Source organism: Tachyglossus aculeatus, chromosome X1 (genome assembly GCF_015852505.1).
Source record: "Tachyglossus aculeatus isolate mTacAcu1 chromosome X1, mTacAcu1.pri, whole genome shotgun sequence".
In the NCBI taxonomy this organism is placed as follows: Eukaryota; Metazoa; Chordata; class Mammalia; order Monotremata; family Tachyglossidae; genus Tachyglossus; species Tachyglossus aculeatus.
Window position 1 is genome coordinate 25,217,672 of NC_052101.1, and position 24,178 is coordinate 25,241,849.

At 42.1% G+C, this 24,178-nt stretch overlaps 1 protein-coding gene across 4 annotated transcripts in view; it reads right to left on the reverse strand.

Moving 5' to 3' along the window:
• TENM2 (teneurin transmembrane protein 2) overlaps positions 1–24,178 on the reverse strand; it is a 921,151-nt gene that overhangs the window by 158,014 nt on the left and 738,959 nt on the right. For 3 of the 4 annotated variants that reach the window (XM_038772468.1, XM_038772467.1, XM_038772466.1), the window contains exon 6: positions 14,846–14,968. In XM_038772468.1, coding sequence (XP_038628396.1) covers positions 14,846–14,968 — 123 coding nt within the window. Of the gene's footprint in view, positions 1–14,845; positions 14,969–24,178 lie in introns of those variants that run through there. The other variant, XM_038772469.1, reaches the window with a different exon arrangement.

Genomic DNA, 24,178 nt, shown 5'->3' on the forward strand with positions numbered 1-24,178 from the left:
GTGTTAAAGAGAGTTCAACAAAAAAGTCGGTCAATTAAAAACTTAAACCAGTCTTCCAGATATTTCTAATGGACTTCCATGTGTTTTGGGGTTAATGTCAGGATATAAAAAGGCAAGAGAAACGTCATCACTAAGCAGGCTTGGATACAAATGAAATACAAAGGATTATTATAATGTCAAGACAAATACCAACGCTGTGGTTTTGAGGGAGTCATCTATTTAGGGGGATATAACTGGCAAATTGTTATCCTCAGTATCAATATAGTAAATTTAATAATTTAATTGAATAATTTTATATACAATGGTATGATGCAATTGTAAAGATTCCTTTTAAGAAAGTCACTCCAGGGGATGATCAGCTCTGACTGACCTGTGCTTTCTCAACTATCTGAGCAATTCCAAACTTCCCAAATCCATCAGCATAAAGTGTGGAATCTCACTGTGGGCAGGGAACGTGTCTGCCAACTCTGTTATATTGTAGTCTCCTAAAGCACTTAGCAAACTGCTGTGCATGAAGTAAGCACTCAATAAATACCGTTAATAATGATGATGATGATGATGATGGGAGAGGCTCAGCCATTCAAGGTGAGGACACCAGAAGGGAGAGAAAACAGTTTTTGTTCCAGGGTTGAATGACTTTGCAGTGGGAAAAAAAAAATCACAACCACTTTGTACATTTTCCTAAAAAAGCTCCAAGGGCAAAGGATTTAAGATAAGGACTCAGGAGTCTTGGGCTCTGGTCCTGGCCCAATCAAAGCATTATATGTCTCCAGAAAGTTACCCAGAATGTTGTGCCTTAGCTTCCCCAGCCTTTTATATTTATATGTTCATCTAGACATAAATGACATAAAATGAGGTGTCTACCTACTCTGTTGTATTCTCCCTAGTGCTTAGTACAGTGCTCTGTACATGATAACTGCTCAATAAATATCATTGATCGATAATATACCTATATTACCTTATATATGAATACATCTACAGCTATTTGATGGATTTTGAAGTTGAGTTTTGAAGTTGATTCTTCCAACAGTGGGTTCACCTACATAGGTAACAACATTGGGAATGTGCTTGACCGAGCTGATACGATTCTGGGAGAAGGAATGATATCAAACGTGAAGGGATGTTCTGCAGAGGCCATGAGTTACATACTTTCTCATCAGGGGCAACCAGGGTGACCCAGAGCACACAGGAGCTACTGTTGTTAGCTAGAACCTGTAATCACTTCCTTTTCCTCCCTGAATACCCTTCTCTATTGAATACCCCTGTTCTCCCAGATATCGAGGTGCCAAAAAGGTGCAGACAATAGAGGTTTTCAGGATACTGGTTGTGTGCCATTAACCTGTAAGTTCCTTGAGGACAGAGGCCATGCCTTTTGACTTTTGCCACATGCAGCTAAGTACCTAGAAGAATGTAGGCACTTGAAAAATACATGGCATCAGGTGATGGGGAATGTAAGCTCCGTTTTTAAAATGGTATCTAATAATGGCATTTATTGAGCACTTACTATATGCAAAGCACTGTTCTAAGCGCTGGAGATGTTACAAGGTGATCAGGTTGTCCCACGAGGGACTCACAGCCTTAATCCCCATTTTCCAGATCAGGGAAGTGAGGCACAGAGAAGTGAAGTGACCTGCCCAAAGTCACACAGCTGACAACTGGTGGAGCCAGGATTTGAACCCATGACCTCTGACTCCAAAGCCCGTGCTCTTTCCACTGAGCCACGCTGCTTTCTCTAAGCTAAGCAGCTTCTCTCTGTTAAGCACTTGTTGCAGGTACTGTGCCAAGCACTGGGCAACACTTAGTACAGTGCTCTGCACACAATAAGTGCTCAATAAATCCAACTGAATGACTGAATGAATAAATGAATACAAGCTAATCAGGCTGGATACGTGACTCCTAATCAATCTCCATTTTACAGATGAGGTTAACTGAGGGACAGAGATGTCAAGTGACTTATCCAAGGTTACACAGCTGACAAGTGATGGAGTAGGGATTAGAACCCAGATCCTTCTGACCCCCAGGTCCATACTCTATCCACTAGGCAACATTGCTTCCATGGGGAAAGAATTGTGTCTATCAACTTCACTGTACTGAATTCTCCCAAGCACTTAGTACTATGCTCTGTGCTCAATAAATACTGCTGATTGAATGATGCACGCAGTAAGTGCTCAAGAAATACTGTTGACTGATTAATTGATTCACGATACTGAATGAAGGTGGAGAAGGAGAGGCCAAAATAAAGGAAGCCAATTTTGTGCAAGTTCTGCCAATCCATTCACTCCAAAAGCCGGGTCTTTGTCCACAGTGAAGGATACTACAAAACAAGCAGCACAAATACTTCACCTTCACCAAGGGCTTGAAAGTTTGAGGTTACTCTATTCACTTGCCTGTACTACAGTCACATGCAGATTAGAGAATATTTAGAGTCAACAATGACTACATACTTAGTCAATTGTATTTCCTGAGTGTTTACTGGGTGCAGAGAACTGTATTAAATGCTTGAGAGAGTACAATATAACAATAAACAGACATATTCCCTGCTCACAATGAGCACAGTGAATCTAGAGGGGAGACAGACATTAATATAAATAAATTATAGATATGTACATAAAATGCTGTGGGGCTGGGAGGAGGGGATGAATAAAGGGAGCAAGTCAGGATGATGCAGAAGGGAGTGGAAGAGGAGGAAAGGAGTGCTTAATGATAATAATGATGGCATTTGTTAAGCGCTTAGTATGTGCAAAGCACTGTTCTAAGAGCTGGGGAGTTACAAGGTGATCAGGTTGTCCCACTGGGGGCTCACAATCTTAATTCCCATTTTACAGATGAGGAAACTGAGGCCCAGAGAAGTTAAGTGACTTGCCCACAGTCACACAGCTGAAAATTGGCAAAGCTGGGATTTGAACCCGTGATCTCTGACTCCAAAGCCCGGGCTCTTTCCACTGAGCCACGCTGCTTCTCCTACTGAGCCACGCTGCTTCTCCTTGGTCAGGAGTGCTTGGTCAGGGAAGGCCTCTTGGACAAAATGTGCCTTTCCCTTCTAGACTGTGAGCCCATTGTTGGGTAGGGACCGTCTCTATATGTTGTCATCTTGTACTTCCCAAGCACTTAGTACAGTGCTCTGCACATAGTAAGCGCTCAAAAAATACGATTGAATGAATGAATGAATGAGTACTAAGGCTTTGCAGTGGGGAGAGTAATTGCCTGTTGGGTATGAGGAGGGAGGGTGTTCCGGGCCAGAGGCAGGACGTGGACAAGCGGTCCACGAGTGAAACAGAAGAGATTGAGGTAGAGTAAGAAAGTTAGCATTAGAGGACCAAAGTGTGCGGGCTGGGCTGTAGTAGGACTAGTAGTAGTAGTAGTGCCTAAGAAGAAGGCAACTTAGGTTGCAGGTGGTTCATTACGGGTCATAAAATTACATCTGTAGGTTTTAAAAGGTGATCAATTTTCCATAGTAGTGAGACTTTATACCTCCATGGAAGATTGCTCATGTGAACATGGAAATTTTGCTCAGTTCTCTAATATGTACCTGAAATTCAAACTAGTTAAATAAGACCTATGAGGAACCCATGACAATCATCCATATCAGCATGAAGGGCTAATCAGTTTGGAAAATGCTGCCGTATTTCATTTGAAACCAAAAATGGAAACGATGAAATTATCCACCCAAGGATTGATAAAAAAAAATAGGACCATATTCATGTCATAAAAAGGAACTCTTATTATAATACTTTTTTAAACTTAACCCAACTCAAAGGGCTTTTTTAAATCATGAATCAGTTTTACAGATTACTCTGCCTCATGTATTTTTAGTTTCAGCGATAAAGCTGAATTCAGAATATTGCTTCACTCATTACACCTCATTCTCATTTATCTGGAAATTGGTGTAGCCCTCTGAGGGTTCAATTTAACCAGTAGATGACTGAACAGCTCCTCTATATCGCCAGTTCTCTGTCCATTAACATAACCCCGAGAAAGCATGAGAAACAGCAGGAAATCCACAGGTTTTTGAGTTATGATTGCTTTCTTCCCATTATTCATTCAATCGTATTTATTGAGCGCTTACTGTGTGCAGAGCACTGTACTAATCACCAGACCACTGGGTCAGCCGAATGTCCTACCAGTTGGAACTTTACAATTTGATTCTATTGTTGTGCTTATACATAGTACATTCTGTATACCTAGCATACATAATATTGTAGTGTATATAATTAGAGTGCATACTATTCTAATAGAGTGTAGTGTATTTAAGATTGTATATGAAAGGAATAATAATGGCAATCATTCTTCACGGTTTCTCCAGTTTCCAGATTGTCTGTTGAATTAGCCTGAATTAGATTCAATTTTAAGCCCTGAAGTAAAAATATGCTCTATATCTTAAACGCTAGCTTACATTCTTGCAGGGAGAAGAATCTAGTTCCCTGATAAATGGCAGAGTTGAATTCTCCTCTGTTGTACTGTACTCTACCAAGCACTTAGTACAGTGCTCAATAAATGCTACTGATTGGTTGATTGACTGAGGTGCGGATTGGATATCTGATTATTCAGCAAATGACACATAGCCAGAACCCAGGAAACTAGGGACTAGAGAAGCATTTTTGTTCATTCATTCATTCAATCGTATTTATTGAGAGCTTACTGTTTGCAAAGCACTGTGATAAGCGCTTGGCCTAGTGGATAGAGCATGGCCCTGGGAGTCAGAGGGACCTTGGTCTTAATCCCAGCTCTGCCACTTGTCTGCTATATGACCTTGGTCAAGACACTTCACTTCTCTGTGCCTCAGTTACCTCATCTATAAAACGGGGATGAAAACACTGCTACTGTGTCCAATCAAACTTTCATAATAATAATAATGATGGCATTTATTAAGCGCTTACTATGTGCAAAGCACTGTTCTAAGCGCTGAGCACTGTTCTAAGCGCTGTGTGTCTACTCCAGTGCTTAGGACAGTGTCTGGTATATACTAAAAAAGCCTGCTATGGGTTAAATGTTCTGCATAAATTCCCAGGATGGTTGATGCCTTATGACACCGATGCTAGCCACATCAAGCCATTACAATAGAGGCTTAAAATTGCCCAAATGTACAAACTCTCTGATCACCCGCTGTAACTTCCATTAAGCAGCCCAGTGCAGGTGCACAGTGAGGGTAGATCTGGAGGAACAGATTTCTGAGATTGGCTGCTTTTTCCAGGGCCACGTGTGCCTTGGACAAGCTCTGTTTTGGTGAGGGATCCTTTTGAAAACCTGCACTATGTTCGCTCAGACACTGATGGGAGCCAGAGGAGCCATTACAAACCCTGCTAATCTGGCTCTTCTCTGCACTAAGACAGCAAGCAAAAATCATTATGAAGTTTTTGCTGAAAGGGCAAGTGTGGAGAAACATGTTTCTACACAGAATAATAGTCTTTGCCGTTTTTTTCCAACTTGCATACCATCTGGAAAGATGGATATTTTTTCAGAGGGTAGGAAAGAAATGTGCTCCAGGCACAAATAAATGTTTATGTGGAAGATATAAACCAAGAAAGTTGGGGTTGTAAAAAGGCTGGCGCTGGAGAAGCCAAAGCTACGGCAGGGTAAAGGAGGCTGTGAGGAAGCTGGGCTTGCCCTGCAACCCTGGGACTTGGGCAGCCTCTTCCTGGCTGGCCACCTTCTCTGTGCACTTTGGGCAAACTACTGATTTAATAATTGCGGAATTGTTTAGCACTTAGTTTGTGGTAAACGCTGTCCTAAATGCTGGGGGGTAAATATGAGATTATCAGCCACATGGGGCTCACATCTAAGTAGGAGGGAGAACACATTTTGAATCCTCATTCTGAAGATGAGGGAACTGAACCACAGAGAAGGTAAGTGACTTGCTCAAGATCACACAGCAGTTATATGGTGTGTGGACTGTTAGCTCGTTATGGACAGGGGATATGTCAGCTAATTCTGTTGTACTGTACTCTTCCAAGTGCTTAGTACAGTGCTCTGCACATAGTAAGTGCTCAATAAATGTGATTGATTGATTGGAGCCAGGATTAGAATGCAAATCCACTGACTCCCCAGCGCATGCTATTTCCACTGAGTCGTGCTACTTCTCTAGGCTTTCTAAAGAAACCTACTTATTTTAGGTTTTCTAAAGAAGAAAAGGAAGGCATTATACCCATTATCCTTACCACAGGGTTCCACAGACGAACAGATATTGGTCTATTTATTTATTAAATCTTTAACATGTGCCAAACACTGTGATCAGCACTGGAATAGACAGAAGGTAATCACATTGGACACAGTCCCTGTCCCACATGGGGCTCATATTTCACAATCTGAGGCAAGCATAGCAACAATTCCCCCCCACCCCCCTCCGCCCCCATTTTACCGATAAGGAAACTGAGAACCGTAGAGGTTAGGTGATTTAACTATATCACATGGGCCAGGGGAAGAGGTGGGATTAGAACCCAGGTCTCCTGAGTCCAGGACCTATTATCTTTCTCCTAGGCAACACTGCCTTCTTTGTTAAATGCATTATGGTGTTGCATGAGTCCTAGCTGAATTAGGAAGCAGTGTGGCCCGATGGAAAGAGTCTGTACCTGTAGGTCAGAGGACCTGGGTTCTAATCCCAGCTCTGCCACCTATCTGCTGTGTGACCTTGGGCAACTCACTTAAATTATCTGTCCCTCAATTTCCTCAGGGGATAAAGACTGTGAACCCTATGTGGGACAGGAACTGTGATCAACCTGATTAACTTGTATCTACCCCAGTGCTTAGTATGGTCCCTGGCATATAATAAGCACTTAACAAATACCACAATTATTATTATTAGTAGTAATAGTCATGGTAGAAGTAATGGTAGTGAAGAGGCATTTCTGATGGAGAATTTCTGAAAACATCTAATGAATAGTAATCGCCCTCCAGATCCAGGCTTAGACAGGTCTGTGGGGGAATAAAAGGGCCCTGAAAAAGGTAGAAATTCATCAACAGTATTTTCTAAACTTGGAGAAAACTCCAATGGATTATTAACTCTAAACCTAAACTCCAAACAGTTTATTGCTGTTTTAATTTTATAATTCCTGGTCTCCTTTTCTTTTACCTCCCTGCCCACATTCCATACCTTTGCCCTTACTCTTTCCTCCTCTGACAAAGTCACAGTCCTATTGCTATCAGGACAACCCAAAAAGCTCCAGAATGTCATCACTTCAGAACTCTAACCCTTTTCTGATCTATAAAATGAAATTTTCTGCAACTGTAATAAAAGTTATTGTGGTCATTATATTTAGCCAAAAAGACACACACACATACACACACACACACACCAGCACCCCCACCCCCACCTCAAACTGTGAGTGACCTCTATAATACATGCACTGCCTACACCCATTGCTGCAATGCAGAAAAGGTAAGGTTTAATTTAAAAGACAAAAACCAGAAGAAATAGGGAAAAAAAATCCACAGAATACACTCACTGTCAACTAATTAATCAAATGCTTTGTTTCAACTAACATCTCAGTTTGTGTAGGGTCTTCTGCCTATTAGATTCATTTCCAAGCCAGAGAAGAGGAGTGTAAACACTTCTAAAGACCAGGTAATGAAATCTCTATCGATGTTCCATCTCATATGAGGCTCTCATGGCAGTATTTTGCTTACATTTTAATTTGCTCTTGCAGGATACTTACCTGTTAATTGCTTAATAAGATTAACCTCCCTAGCAATACGAGGTGCTCTTTGATTAAAACCTTACCAGAGTGAAGGATTATTGTATACAGAATAATACATGTTTGGTGTGTAGGAGGGGTGTGATATTTAATTAACTTATTGCCAATAAGTCTTGATTGTCTCTTAGAAATGTTGGATAAGTAATCAATATAAATTTATTAGGTTTACCTAAATATATGGAATTTGGGGATGATGGGAGGGTGATCCTTGGGTAAACAGTCAAATCTAGGGTCCCCTACTATATACAGTTCAATATCCAACCATCTAGTTATAATAGTAATCATAATTATGGTATTTGTTATGCGCTTGCTGCATAACAGGCACTGTACTAAATGCTGGAGTGGGTACAAGCAAATTGAGTTGGAAACAGTCCTTGACCATATGGGGCTCATGGTCTCCATCCCCATTTTACAGATGAGGTAACTGAGGTACAGAGTTAAAAGACTTGCCCAAGGTCACACAGCAGACAAGTGGCAGAGCCAGTATTAAAACCCACGACCTGCTGACTTCCAGGTGCACGGTCTACCCACTAGGCCACGCTGCTTCTGTGTTATAAGATGCTCTTAAACCTCCAGATTTTAACGTGAAAATTACTGATTTGTGAATTTCTTAAACGACTTTGTAATTCCATTTTGGATTTTAGAACATATTGAATTGGCATTTTGGGGTTAAATTAAAATCTACTGTACTTCCATCCTTACTTCCTCAATAACTTAACGGTATTTATTGCATGCTTACTATGTGCAGAGCATTGTGTTAAGCACTTGAAAAAGTACAGTATCATAGAGTTAGTAGACACTAACTCTGCCTTCAGGGAGCTTACAGTCTACAGTCTACAGAAGCAGCATGGCTCAGTGGAAAGAGCGCGGGCTTTGGAGTCAGAGGTCATGGATTCAAATCCTGGCTCCGCCAGTTGTCAGCTGTGTGACTTTGGGCAAGTCACTTAACTTCTCTGGGCCTCAGTTACCTCATCTGTAAAATGGGGATTAAAACTGTGAGTCCCCCCTGGGACAACCTAATCACCTTGTAACCTCCCCAGTGCTTAGAACAGTGCTTTGCACATAGTAAGTGCTTAATAAATGCCATTATTATTATTATTATTATTATTACAGGGGAAGACAGGCATTAAATTACCAAGAGGGGAAACAGTAGAGCATGAGGATCTATGCATAAGTACTGTGGAGCTAGGGTGGGAATCAAAGTGCTTAAAGGAGAGCAAAACCAAGTTCATAGTCGATGCATTGAGGAGGGTGATAAGGGAAATAAAGGCTTAGTTAGGGAAGGCCTCTTGGAGGAGATATGATTTTAGGAGGGTTCTGAAGATAGAGAGAGTAGTGGACTGTTGGATATGAAACGGGGAGGGGAATTCCAAACCCAACGGAGGTTGTAGACAAGGGGTCAGGGGTGATACAGACCATATCAAGGTACAGAGACTAGGTTGGCATTACAGGGGCAGAATGTGCGGACTGGATCAAAATAGGACATCAGTGAGGTAGGGTAAGAGGGAGAGTGTCAATTGAGTGCCTTAAAGCCAAAGGTAAGAAGCTTCTGTTTGATGCAGAAGTGGATGGGTGGCCATTAGAGGTTTCTGAGGAAAGAGAACATGTGAACAGAACAAATGATCTGGGTGGAAGAGTGAAATATGGACTGGAGAGGGGAGAGACAGGAGGTAGGGAGGTGAGGAGGCTGATGCAACAGTCAAGGGGGGGAACTGTCCGATCAGCATGGTAGCAGTTTGGTTGGAAAAGAAAGGATGGATGCTAGAGATGTTGTGAAGGTAGAAGGATTTCGTGACAGATTGAATGTGTGGGTTGAATGAGAGAGAATGAGTTGATGATAATGACAAGGTTGTGGGTTTGTGATTCAGAGAGGATATAGGAGATGTTGCTCGGTGTTAGGAAAGTCAGGAGTAGGACCAGGATTTACCTGATCACCTTATAACCTCCCCAGAGCTTAGAACAGTGCTTTGCACATAGTAAGTGCTTAATAAATGCCATTATTATTATTATTATTATAAAGAGTTCTGAGACCGTCCTTCCATTTTGAGGTCTTAGATACAGTTTGGCAGAAGTTTGCAAATCTCGCATACAACTCTGAAAGTATCTAAATATGTGGTATCCAGAATCCAGAACATTATTTCCAAATATACATTGATTGTGAGGGCAAGATTCAGGCAATTTCAAATGCTTCATATGTATGCATATGTACATATTGTACATATTGTACATATCTTGTACATTTTTACTATTCTATTTATTTCATTTTGTTAATGTGTTTTGTTGTCTGTCTCCCCCTTCTAGACTGTGAGCCCACTGTTGGGTAGGGACCGTCTCTATATATTGCCAACTTGTTCTTCCCAAGCGCTTAGTACAGTGCTCTGCACACAGTAAACGCTCAATAAATACAATTGAATGAATGAATGAATATGCAGATTCACTTGGCTCCAAAGTCTATTATCAGCATTAGATTTTGATCCACTTCGTCCCTGTAAATGTAGAATAGCCTGGAATGGTCTACAAAGGAGGAAGAAGAGGAAGAGGAACAAACACCAGTATTGCCAAAATGTGCGTATAAGGGTTTTGATTTTGATTTGTTAAGAAATTACAGAGAGTTCAAAAGAAGTGGTCTATGTATATAAGTATGTGTTTAAGTTTTCCTTAACATAGGATTTTGCAAGAATACAACCAATCAATCTTTAGAACTGGGTGATTCTATCTAAGTATAAAATAAGAATTGCAGTATTTAAGGGCTTACTCTGTGCCAAACACTGTACTAAGCACTAGGATAGAGACAAGATAATCAGATCAGACACACAGTCCCTGTCCCACAGGGAGCTCACAAATTAAGGATGAGGAAGCTAAGGCTAAGATAACTTAGCTGATTTGTCCGAGGTCACAAAGCAGGCAAATGTTGGAGCCAGGATTAAAACGCAGCTCCACTGACTCCCAGTGGGCTCTTTCCACTAGGTCATGCTTCATCTGGTCATGGGTTCAAATCCCTGCTCTGCCAATTGTGTGACCAGGGGCAAGTCACTTAACTTCTCTGAACCTCAGTTACCTCATTTGTAAAATGGGATTAAGACTGTGAGCCCCACGGGGGATAACCTGATCACCTTGTATCCTCCCCAGCGCTTAGAACAGTACTTTGCACATAGTAAGCGCTTAACAAATGCTACCATTATTATCTCCATTTATATTTTTTATATTTATATAGATATATTCTCCGTATATATAGAGAGAATGAGAGAGCGAGAGTTAATTTTTGTGCCCAAGGGAGATGGTGAATTTCATCTATGGGTTGCACTCGATCCACAAGTAAAATCTGTCCTTTTCTGATGTGTTTTCGTGTTTGTTGTTGAGTAAACAGTGTGACCTACAGAACGGAGCGTAGGTCTGAAAACCAAAACTCAGGGGATCTGGTTCTAATCGTAGCTTCACCACTATCTTGCTGTGTGACCCTGGACAAGTCACTTTTCATTGCCTCAGTTTCCTCATCTGTAAATTGGGGATTTGATCAGTCGATGGCATTTATATTGAGTGCTACGTGCAGACCACTGTACTACATACCTAGGAGAAAACAATACAATAACTGTTCTTGCTACCACTTAGACTGCAAGCCCATGTAGACAAGGACTGTGTCTGATCTGTCTATCCTGCTTAGTGTATACAGCATGGGACTGGGAGTCTGAAGGACCTGGATTCTAAACCCGGCTCCACCACATGTCTGCTGTGTGGCCTTGGGCAAGTCTCAACTTCTCTGGTCCTCAGTTTCCTCATCTATAAAATGGGGATTACGACTGTGAGCTACACGTGGGATAGGGACCATGTTCTACCTGATTGACTTGTATCTACCCCTAGTGCTTAGAACAATGCTTAGCACACAGTAAGTGCTTAACAAGTACCATAATTATTATTATTGCCCCAGCAGTTAGTACAGTGCTTGGCACATAATAAGTGCTTTAACACACACTACAGTCATTAAAAGGTAATTTATGTTGATTTTAATTTATTCCAATAATAGGCATTCAGTTCCTAAAATACTTATCAATCATATTTTTTGAGGGATTACTGTGTGCAGAGCACTGCACTAAGTGCTTGGGAGAGTCCAATCTAACAATGTAACATGGTTGGTACACTCTAGACTGCACGCTCACTCTGGGCAGGGATCATGTCCTTCCTCCTTCCTCTTCCCCCTCCTTCCCCCGTTCTTCCTCTCCCCCTCCTGCCCCTCCCCATCCCCCCGGCCTTATCTCCTTCCCCTCCCCACAGCACGTGTATATATGTATATATGTTTGTGCGTATTTATTACTCTACTTATTTATTTTTTTTGTACATATTTATTCTATTTATTTTATTTTGTTAATACGTTTTGTTCTCTGTCCCCCCTTCTAGACTGTGAGCCCACTGTTGGGTAGGGACCGTCTCTATATGTTGCCAACTTGTACTTCCCAGCGCTTTGTACAGTGCTCTGCACACAGTAAGCACTCAATAAATACGATTGAATGAATGAATGAATGAATCATGTCTGTTATATTGTTATATTGTACTGACCCAAATGTTTAGTACAGTGCTCTGCACACAGTTAGCCCTCAAAAAATATGACTGACTGACACATTCCCTACTTAATGATTATTAGAGACGAAAGCCTCATTTAACGATATTACTAGACCTAAGGATGGAAAGAGTCATGAAGTCCTAAAAGTACAGACTGAAAAGATGGCCAATGCTTCTTCCTTCTCCAACCAGCTAAATATCCTTAGGGTATTGCAGTGACATTTTCTAGCTGTGGCTTTGGTGTACTGAAAGAAAGCTAGAGAGTTAGAACCCCTGGAAAGGTGTACTTTGCTCATCTAGCATGGTACTATATTGTACGCAGGGAATGTCTCTGCTTATTGTAGCACCGTCCTCTCAAGTGCTTAGTGCAGTGCTTTGCACATGGTAAACACTCAATAAATATGATTGAATGAATGAAAGAAGACTTAGTTGCAGAGCCTTAGCCCAAAGAAAGGATAATGAATGGACATTAAAATAAAAACAATGGTATTTCTTGAGCACCTATTATGTGCAGAGCACCATACTTAAGCACTTGGGAAAGTACAACAGAGTTGGCAGAAGTGTTTCCTGCCTACAAGGAGCTTAAAGACTAGAAGGAGAGACAGACATTACAGTAAATTACAGATGGATACGTACATACCTGCTGTAGGGGTGGGGTGAAAAATCAAAATGCACAAGCGGTACAGACCCAAGTGCATAGGTGATGAAGAAGAGAGGGCAAATAGGGAAAGCGAAGGCTTAGTCCGGGAAGGCCTCTTGAAGGAACTGTGATTTTAGAGAGCTTTGAAGATGAGGAAAGTGGTGATCTGTCTGTTGTACATGACGGGAGAGGGACCAGACCAGAGGGAAGATGTGGGCCAATGGCTGGTATTCAAGACTGAGTTACCATGAGTAGGTAGGTTGGTGTTGGAGGAGTATAGTGGTGTGGGTTGGGTTATAGTAAGACATCAGAGAGGTACGTTAGGATGGGAAGAGCTGATTGAGTGCCTTCAAACCAACGGATAGACATCTCTCACAGAAGATTGGATTTCCAGGTAGATTATTTCTGAATTCATTTGTGACTAAGACCGATCTGTGACCAGGAAGGTTTGTTGCAATTTGGGTGGATATTTATTTGGGGAAAGGCATTCTTTGCTTCTACTGTACTCTTCTTGCCATCTCTGGATCTTAGAGTTTCAGAAAGCTGAATTCCTGGTGACACTTTGCTCCTCCAAATACAGGATAAAACCCTAAGCCAACATCTCCAGGGCTGGAAGGGGCCAAACAGTCCATCCTTTAGTAAGTTAGTTGTGTACACTCAATTTGCCAAAATGGGGGCTTCACTTTACATTTTGGCTGGTATGCTGTCAGTAAATTGGGGAACTGTTCACCCAACATCGTGAACCTGTTTAGCTACATCATGCTGTGGTATTGGAAGAAATGGAGGGAATCACTATGCAGCATTGTAACGATGAGTATTACAGGGTGAGTTTTCCTTAGCACAACAACACAATTCGCACATTACAGGAGAACCTGGTATAGTACAGGACAAAGAGACAATTTTTTCCCAACGCATCCTTTCTGGATAGTGAACTCAGCTCCTACTTGTGGTGCATGAAAGAAGAATATTGAATTTTGTTGTTTTATAAAATATTATACAATTAAATCTTTATTTTCCTAAAAACCCAATTAAAGTGAGTCACCAGAGCCTGTAGGCACCAATTTAACATTCATCTAATTAATTCAGGCACGTGCCCCAGTGGCTACTGGGAGAGTTGGGCGGGGGGGGGGGGGGGAGAGGAGGAAGGGTAATGCAGTCAGTGATGGCATTCCAACAGGTAGTATGAGAAAGTCCCAAAGGCAACCACATCACATCATCCCACATTTGTTATTGTGAATCTGAATTATGCGAGCAATGTACCAGATGGCTAAATATGACCTTTTAAACATTGCTTCATGTCTCAATTCCCTAATCCCCCGCCTGCCCCATTTCTCCCTTCCTCTTTCTCCTTTCCCCGATTTCCTCTTTGTAAAATATGGTGCCCGATTATTTCAATAAACATCTCTATTGTCCCCATGTTGTTATAAGAAGGGCAGCTTTGTTCACTAGGTATCCAAACTCCTTTCTATTTTCTCTGAAGACTGAACGGCAGTTACTACAGTATTTCCCTTTTTTGTTCTACCAGGCTTTGCCTGTTCCCCAAGGAGACTGAAGCTCTCCCAGCAGGAGAGGTCTCTGAGGTGGCAGCTTGATGTTTTGCCTTCCTACGGAGTGTTTTTCCCTCCTTCTCCTCCTGATGCGGCCACTTCCGCGACTGCCGAAGCGGCTGCTGCTACTGCCACTTAGTTGTTTGGATTTCATCAAATAGCTGAAGGATTGTGCAAATCATTTTTGGTAGTGGAGGTATGCAGATTGCTAAATGCAGGTGAAGAGCCAGCACAGAATTACCGCAGCCAAACGTAGCAAACAAACAGGAGCAGCAAACAGCATTTAATAGGGTATTTATAAGGGACCATAAACTATTTTTTGCCTACCTTCCAAAATTTGGATTAAAAACTGTACAGCTGGCAAGGGCTCTAAATTCCTGTGACCTTAACAGGACAAGCAGCAACTATAACCTTACCTTTGCCTCCAGATGGCATTGTTGCCACATCATCATTTCCCGGTAATCCAGTCCTTATCCCATTGTTAAAGGTGTGTCCATCTGTCGGCTGGAGCTGCCAATTGAGTCCGAGCAGATGCATTGCTGTGGAAGAGGCAAGGTAATGAAAAATAAATATATAACGCAGAAAGGGAAATTTCAAAGGCAAGGGCAGCAGCCACCATTTCCTATTAAATCCCTTTAATGAAGACGAAACCGAACCAGCCTGCCCCAGACCACAAAGATGTTTGAGAGGCAGTGAACACCTTTGATATTTGGTTATATAGGATCTGTTTTGCTATCACTAAGCAGAACCTAAGCCGGAGAGGACAAAGCAAAACTCTTAATGAAAAAGAAATCCAGGCAATTTCCCAGACTGGAAGAATAAATGTTTCTTTATATTCAACTGATCAGTGTCATTTTTTGAGGGCTTACTTTGTACAGAGCACTGTTTTAACTACTTGGGTGAGTTGGTAGACACAATCCCTGCCCCCCAGGAGTCTACAGTCCAATGGGACATTGATATTAAAACATTTGAAATAAAGCACTGTGTAGCATGCATTATTTTGTGTGACTTTGTACAACTTCTCCACAAACTGAGGGTGCTGCCTAGATCGCTTAGCACACTTGCAAATGAGCCCCTACGTACCAATCTGCAACTTGCCCACCAAGCCAAAGCAATGAGTGTAATGTGGCACAGCTGCAAACCTGGGCTTAGTATAGTGCTTTGCATAGAGTACATGTTCAATAAATACGATTGAATGAATGAGTGAACCTGCTTGGCCTAACACCTACTTAAGAGGGAGTCAGTCACCTCCTGCCCCTCATGGAGAGGATTTAGGCCAAAATAACATTTCCTAAATCAATTCCAGACCTCTTGAGCACTTGTACAACCTCTTCCCTTCCCCTTATCCCTTAGTCCAAGCTATAATGGTTTCTTACCAGTACACTACTCGTTTTGAAGCCTTTCTCCCCGCTTCCATACTGTGAACCCGTTATGGGTAGGGATTGTCTTTATTTGTTGCTGCATTGCACTTTCTAAGCGCTCAGTACAGTGTTCTGCACATGAATGAACTACCCTATTCCCCATGCTGGTCACCCAGTGAAATATCACCACACTGACACATTATTATGGTTATTACTAGGTATTTGTTAAGTATTTACCATGTGTCGAGCACAGTACTAAGTGCTGGGGTAGATTTAAGTCAATCAGGTTGGACACAGTTCCTCTCCCATAAGGGGCTCACAGTGTAAGTGGGAGGGATAACAAGTATTCAATCCCCATTTTCAGCCACTACTTTCATAAGGGGAGTCGGAGGTCCAAGGAGAGTGTTTCTTCTCATTAGGTTTCTTAAAAAAACAACTTTCTTGCCTGTCTGCTCTCATTTTATATACTCTATCCTTTTTCCATGGTATTTTTTAAGTGCTTACTCTGTGCCAAGTGCTGGGGTAGATGATACGAGATAATCAGGTTGGACACAGGCCCTATCCCTCATGGACCTCACAACCTAAGTGGAAGAGGGAATGGGTACTGGATCCCCATTTTAGAGAGGAGGAAATTGAGGCAGAAAGAAGTTAAGTGACTTGTTCAAAATCACACAGCAGGAAAGCGACAGAGTCTAGGTTAGAACCCAGGTCTTCTGACTCTCAGGACCAAGCTCTTTCCATGAGGCTATGATGCTTCATTTGACTTTCTATATATATTACATTTTTCCAAAGCTTAGAAAAAGCCTTCTTCAGCTTTTCTGCTCTGTCCTGGGGCTGCATCTTGGGATAGTTTCCCAAGTTTACTTTTCATTAATATTAATAGTTACTCCTTCCCATCCTTCCTGACCTCCTCTTCCTAACCACATCAGAAAAGAAACAATAGCAGAAAACAATGCTGTGTCCTTCTGTCTCACCTTGACTTTGTTAGTGCTATAACCCTAACATAACCAACAGCACTTACATATATGTCTTCAACCTCAGACGCTTCCCTGTAGCCTATTTTACTGTCTTCCTCTGCTGCCAGACTGTAAGCTCTCTGAGTGCAGGGATCCTGCCTATTAACTCCAAGCACTTAGTACGTGCTCAGGAAAAATTATTAAGTGATTGACTACTTGATTACTCCATAGCATTGGTTGACTTCCTTTTTAGGGTATCAACTTTATTGTTTGAGGTAATAGCCACATTCACCCACAATTCTTTATGGAAATTCTCATTTTATTTCAGTAAAGCTCACCCAGCTCTGGCTATTTTAAATTAATTGCTATTGCGACCGTATCCCTGTTTTAGATGTTCCTTTCACCAAGCCTGTATTTTTTTTCCTTCTAATTCTCTGGCTTGGGCATAACAACATTTGCAAAATGGAGAATCATCTGACTATTTCTTATCAGACAATAGCTATGTGAAGTCTGCTTCCTATTTCAGGTTGATGCTGTTGCTACATCTCTGGCAGGTTTTGAAATTGATGTAAGGATGGGAAAAAACAATTAACCACAGGAAATGCAATTAACAATGCTTAGGAAATTGTCCACTCCACAATTCATTCTGCACGCCTATCACCACAAAGTCCAACTGCATTCTATTAGGGTTAAAAATCTATCTTCAGACAATACAGTCTCCAACTTGCGGGAATCGATTTAAAATGGTTAGCTTTTCAAGTGTAAATGTCTGCTTTATCTCATTTCTTTTGCAATAGCAGGGACCATAGCTTTTCTATACATTATTCCCCAGTGTCATACCCAGGGTCACTAGTGTTGTAGATGATAAATACTAATAAGAATAAGTGACATTTAGAGTACATTTCCCTTCAAGATAACACCTAATTTTCTCCTGGTGCTTATACTTTATATGTAGGTCACTTACTTGAAGAGACAAAATCTGGTTGCTTCAAATAATAACATATCAACAGCACAGAGGTCAGGGAATGAAAACTAATAGTGTGTCCTTCAAGAGAACGATAGCGTCTAATTTTTAATTACCGGGTGAGGGTAGCCAAGGAATTAGCTATTTTCAAATGATTAAAAATATATTATATGAAAATGGTTTTAGGATCTGCCCCGACCCATCTGCTTACCCACCAGGGATTTCATTCAATTAGTGAGTGTTTTTCTGTGTCCTAACAGTAGGCACAGGTGAACCAGGTGCAGTTAGAGCTCGGTCTTAACAAAACCTGGAATCACCCATCTAGGTCCGAGAACTAGGAGCCCATCAGGTAGAGGACAATAAAAGCAGTTGCCCTGAAACTCCTCTCTAAATGCTCCACTCAGTGCTTTCCACCCCACCCAGTATTCAATCTTGTTCAAAGGGTAGGACCATGTAGATATGAACTTGAGGAAACCCCCTCAACCCAATAAACAACCCCAATCTTACAGCACCAACGAAACCCAAACTATTTCTGAGTTCTAGAAAGCATTATACTTTTTATCTCATTTTTCCATTGTTTCCCCATTATCTTCCCAGATGAAGTACAGCGGGCACAAGAAAACTATAGAATAGGGCAGATGTTTTTGAGTAGCAGTGTCCAAGTAACTTCGCAAAGCCATTTCCAGAAACGTTAAGCAAAACCCGAAGATGAGGTTGGGATGAGAAAAGGGGAAAGAGCAAAATCAGCTGCACATAGATCTGACCTTCTTTCGCAGCACTGCAACAAAAATGAAACTCAAGTTGGGGAGTATTTTCTGATGTTGAATTGGACCCACATGAAGAATGAGAATTAGTTCAGTGTGATAGCCTTTCCTCACACTTGCTTTTTGAAACTGAGACTGTCTTTTGTTTGCATCCTTCCCTGTTCAGCTATGTTTGTGCCTCCACTTTAAAAAGGAAATGAGGGCAAAAATGTGTCTGGGGGGAAGGAATGAGGAAATGAGGCCACGGCTATGAAAAGATCTGGAAATGAAGCAAATATTCAGTTTCTTAGGATTCTATCCTCTTATTATGCTTCTGATTTATTGGTACCTTCTGGCAAACCATATTCCCTACCACATCCCAATTTCCCCTGCTTACAGCTTACAGTGGGGATAAAATACCCAAGTCCAACTTTGGGGACCAGGAAGGGAGAGAGATGGGATAGAAAGACCCTGGCATAAATATGGCCACTCCATTCTTGGTTTTTTGTTTGTTTTGTTTTTATGTTATTTTTAAGCACTTATTATTTGTTAAAAGCATTATTCTAAGTTCTGGTGTAGATACAAGTTTATCAGGATGGACACAGTCCATGTCCCACATGGGGCTCACAGTCTAAGTAGGAAGGAGGTGGACTTAACCCCCATTTTACAGTTGAGGAAACTGAGGCACAGAGAAGTTAGGTGACTCGACCTAGGTCACACAGCAAGCAATTGACAGAACTGGTTTCAGAACCCAGGTCCTCTGACTCTTGGGCCCATGCTCTTTCCGCTAGGCCAACCTGCTTCGTGTAAACATTTTATTAATTTTACCACTTATGTGCTTGAATATTTGCTTAACAACACAGCTGAACAATGCTTAGCATCTTGTGGTCATGAAATAAAGACTTATTGACGATCCTGATAGATGCCAGAGAAAATTTCCTCAAACTGCCCACTGACAGATGCCTTCTCATCTAATGGACCAACCATCAGCTCCTACCAGTCTCCTCCTTCTCTCCTGAATTATGATGTCTAAGCTGTTAATGAAGCAATTCAGCCCTTAGGCTAATGGCCCAAGTACAGTGAGAGTGCTCCTGAGATCTGCACAAAACTGGCTTCTTACCTACCATTCTGAGAACTTTATGGATTATCTTTCTACAGAAATGCTCTGGGCATCTCACCCCCCTCCTCAAAAATCTCCAGTGGTTGCCTATCAACCTTAGTATGAAGGAAAAATTCCTCACTATTGGCTTCAAAGCTCTCCATCACTTTGCCCCCTCCTACTCACCTCCCTTCTCTCCTTCTACAGCCCAGCCCGCACACTTCGCTCCTCTGCCGCTAACCTCTCACTGTGCTTCGGTCTCACCTGTCCTGTCGTCGACCCCTGGCCCACGTCCTACCTCTGGTCTGGAATGCCCTCCCTCCTCACATCCACCAAACTAGCTCTATTCCCCTCTTCAAAGCCCCACTGAGAGCTCATCTCCTTCAGGAGGCCTTCCCAGACTGAGCCTCCCTTTTACTCTGCTTCCCCTCCCCATTGCCCCTACTCCCTCCCTCTGCTCTACCCCCGTTCTGCCACACAGTACTTGTGTATATTTGTATGTATTTATTATTTTATTAATGATGCATATATATCTATAATTCTATTTATCTATTTTGATTCTATTGATGCCTGTCTACTTGTTTTGTTTTGTTGTCTGTCTCCCCCCTTCTAGACTATGAGCCTGTTGTTGGGTAGGGATTGTCTCTATCCGTTGCCGAATTGTACTTTACAGTGCTCTGCACAAAGTAAGCGCTCAATAAATACGATTGAATGAATGAATGAATGGGATTAGAGAATTTGGAAAGACTCATTTTTCCAGTGTTGGTACCCGGCAACCCTGGCTCTTTCTTGAGCTTGGACCAGGAAGAAGCAACATCCCCTTGGGCAAAAGGATGTTCGTCTGGATAAAAAAAGCACTTCTAGGAAGCCTTCAAAAGCATCCTATTTAAACACAGTGCAAACACATCTGTAGCTCCTAACAGCTACTAGCCCAGGCCTCAGAAAGCTGAGAGGCCTCAGCCTCATCACAAACATGCACAATTTAGGTCACAGTGCATTCACGTCTCATCTAAGAGAAGATGTGTGTGGAAGGTGAGTTGGTAAATGCTCGAGCATATTAACAGGGGAGGTTGAGGTTCAAACTATCCTCAGACCACGAGTGAGACAGGTTTGGTAGGTCTGTTCCCTAACGGTTACTCTGCCTGCTCACAAATTAAGGGCACAGTTCATCATGACTTAACAGCCCCTGTTTCAGAGTCTGCATCCTGGTAGAGCAGGGCTCAGCTTGACAGGGTGGACAGAGCAGGGGCAGGGTAACAAGGTTTCAGCTTGTGGAATTTCAGGGTTGACTCGGGGAAAACAGCCACAGAACACATACCCTGACTGTTAAAACTGCCAGGACAATTCTGCAGAACTCTTACACTGCCTTTGGGTAACTTGGGGATCCCACCCTCTACACCATAGGGCTTGGAAAGAGAATAGAAGAACTCCTCCCAGCAGGAGCAGACCTGGGGTGGTTATTCTCATGTAACAAGCTTCTATATTATGTCAGCTGGATTCATTTATTCAATCAATCATATTTATTGAGCACTATGTGCAGAGCACTGTACTATGCAATGGACCGGAAAAACATTTTAAAAATATTTACACTGTAAATATCTAGACTGTAAACTCGATGTGGGCAGGGAACATGTCTACCAACTCTGTTGTATTGTTATACTGTACTTTCCCAAGCACTTAGAGTAAGTGCTTAACAATTCCATCATTATTATTACTACAGTGCTCTTCACAAAGTAAATGCTCAATAAATATGATTGATTGTCAATAGCACACTGAAAGAAGAGAAAAATTAGTGGGTGTGATTTAGGATTATAATTATATTTATGTCTAATAATAATAATAATAATGTTGGTATTCATTAAGTGCTTACTATGTGTTGAGCAGTGTTCTAAGTGCTGGGGTAGATACTGGGTAATCAGGTTGTTCCACGTGGGGCTCACAGTCTCAATCCCCATTTTACAGATGAGGTAGCTGGGGCACCGAGAAGTTGAGTGACTTGCCCAAAGTCCCAGAGCTGACAAGTGGCGGAGCCGGGATTAGAACCCACGACGCCTAAGCCCATGCTCTTTCCACTAAGCCACACTGCTTCTCTGTGTCCTCTGTCTCCTCAATACTGCAAGCTTGCTATGGGTAGGGAATGTGTCTACTAATTCTGTTGTATTGTGCTTGCCCAAGCACTTAGCCCAGTGCTCTGCACATAGTAAGTGTTCAGTAAATACCACTGATTAGGGAACTGGAGACTCCTTCTTTTATGTTATTTGTTAAGCACTTACTATGTGTCAAGTACTGTTCTAATCGCTGAGGTAGATACAAGTTTAGCAGGCTGAACAGTTCCTGCCCTCCCTTTCTAGACTGTGAGCCCGTTGTTGGGTAGGGACCATCTCCATATGTTGCCGTCTTGTACTTCCCAAGCGCTTAGTACAGTGCTCTGCACACAGTAAGCACTCAATACGATTGAATGAATGAACAAGGGGTTCTCCATCTAAGTAGGAGGGAGGAGGACTTAACCCCCTTTTTATAGTTGAGGAAACTGAGGCACAGAGAATTTAAGCAACTTAGCCAAGGTCACACATAAGCAATTAGCAGAGCTGGGATTACAACCCAGGTCACAGGCCCATGCTTTAAACACTAGGCCATGCTACTTCCCTTATATTTATATATTTTTCCCTTAAGATTTTCTCATTATTTACATATATATACATATATATATATGTATAGAGCGAGAAAGAGATATCTATATCCATCTGCCTATTGATATCTATATACCTATATATATCTATCTCCTCCTCAATCCAGAGGGCTGTACTACTATATACATGTCACATAACCAGGAGATTTATATCTCAGTAATAGATGATTATAATGTCCTTGGCTAATACCCATATTGTGATTTTGTGCGAAGATTAGATTCCTCTGAAAAATAAAAGTGATTTATATGAATAGTTACATACTGAACCCAATCTTTCCTCCGGGGGCTCCCAAGGGTGACATATTGTTCCCCTGGGGTTCATAGAGGAGAGATGAAGTTACCCTGAAGACACAGACCTGCTTCAAATGGAGAATTCCTGCCTGAGTAGTAAAGCTCAATGCTGTCACCCTCTCGGTTTCCGGTCACCCATATGGATCTTTGAGTTATACTGAGGTGTATGGAGGAAGTAATCCAGCCACAGATCAACTTATGCCCACAGATCCCTTGCCCATGTCCCACCTCTGGCACGGAACTGCCTCCCGCTTCACATCTGACGGGTAATCACTCTCCCTACCTTCAAAGCCTTATTGAAATCACATCTCCTCAAAGAGGCCTTCCCTGACTAAGCCCTCATTTCTCCTGCTCCTTCTCCTTTCTGCATCATCTTTGCAATTGTATTTGTATCATTTATTCACCCCGCCCCTTGCCTATAAGCTTCCTGTGGGCTGGGAGCACATCTACCAACTCTGTTAAATTGTACTGTCTCAAGCATTTAGTTCATTGGTCTGCATACAGTACACCCTCAATAAATATGATTGATTGATGGATGGCAGGACTAGAGGCAGCCAAATCTAGTCAAAAGGGCACCGGGCTAAGAGTCACGAGATCCGGGTTCCAGTGCCAGTGTTTCCACTGGCCTGCTGTGTGATCTGTGCCTCAGTATCCTCATCTGTAAAATGAGACTCAAATTCCTCTTTCTCCCTTCTTTACAAGGATGAGGTAAGGATAAAATGAGATAATTGATCGGAAAGCACTTTGGAAAAAGTCTTCTATGAGAGCAAGCAAGTATTTGCCACCAATACACTGCCAACAGCAAGCATCAAAGACCTTACTCCTGACTATGGCCCTGAATAATGCCCTGGGCCCAGAGGGACAAGTCTGGCAAAAGATGTTTCCTAGCTCACCATACCCGCCAAGAGCCCAGGTCAGCAAGCCCTGAGGAGCTCCACGGCCTCCCTCCCTCACCTCCACTGTGGGGACTGTGCTCTTCTGGGTGGGAACCAGAAAAGCAGCTTCAATTCATTCAACCTTTGGAGCATGGGAAAGGCATGATGGTTGTTGCCATGGTGGGGGTGGGGGCCTGGACTGGCCTGTCACAGTGATGTGAAGCCTGAAATCAGCTCCCGTAACCATAACCTTATGATAGTCTTCATTGTTTTCATCGTTATAATTTTCAAGTGTTATTTTGTGGCTTAATGCTTTTCCTGGGTTTCTATTACCTTTCTTCTCCTCCTCCCGCCACCCCCTCTCCAACCTTTATTCCTCCCTCTAGACTATGAGCTCTTTGTGGGCAGGAATTGTCACTGTTTATTGTATTGTACTTTCCCAAGCTCTTAGTACAGTGCTTTGCACACAGTAAGCGCTCCATAAATACTACTGAATGAATGAATGAATGAATTATTCTTAGATTCTGACCTCTTGTGAAGGAAAGAGCCCGTATCTCATTTTTTCCCCACTGTATTCTTCCCCAGTATTTGGCATAGTGCTCTGCACACAGTAGGTGCTCTATAAATAGTACTGCATGAGTGAATGAATGCCTGAGGGAATGAATAAATCTAGACCCCTGCCCTGGCCTTGGGGAGAGGGAGAAGAATGTGTTCTCCCTTCTACGATGAGTGCAGAGACATTTATTTGAGGTCTTAGGTCAGCCCACCCTC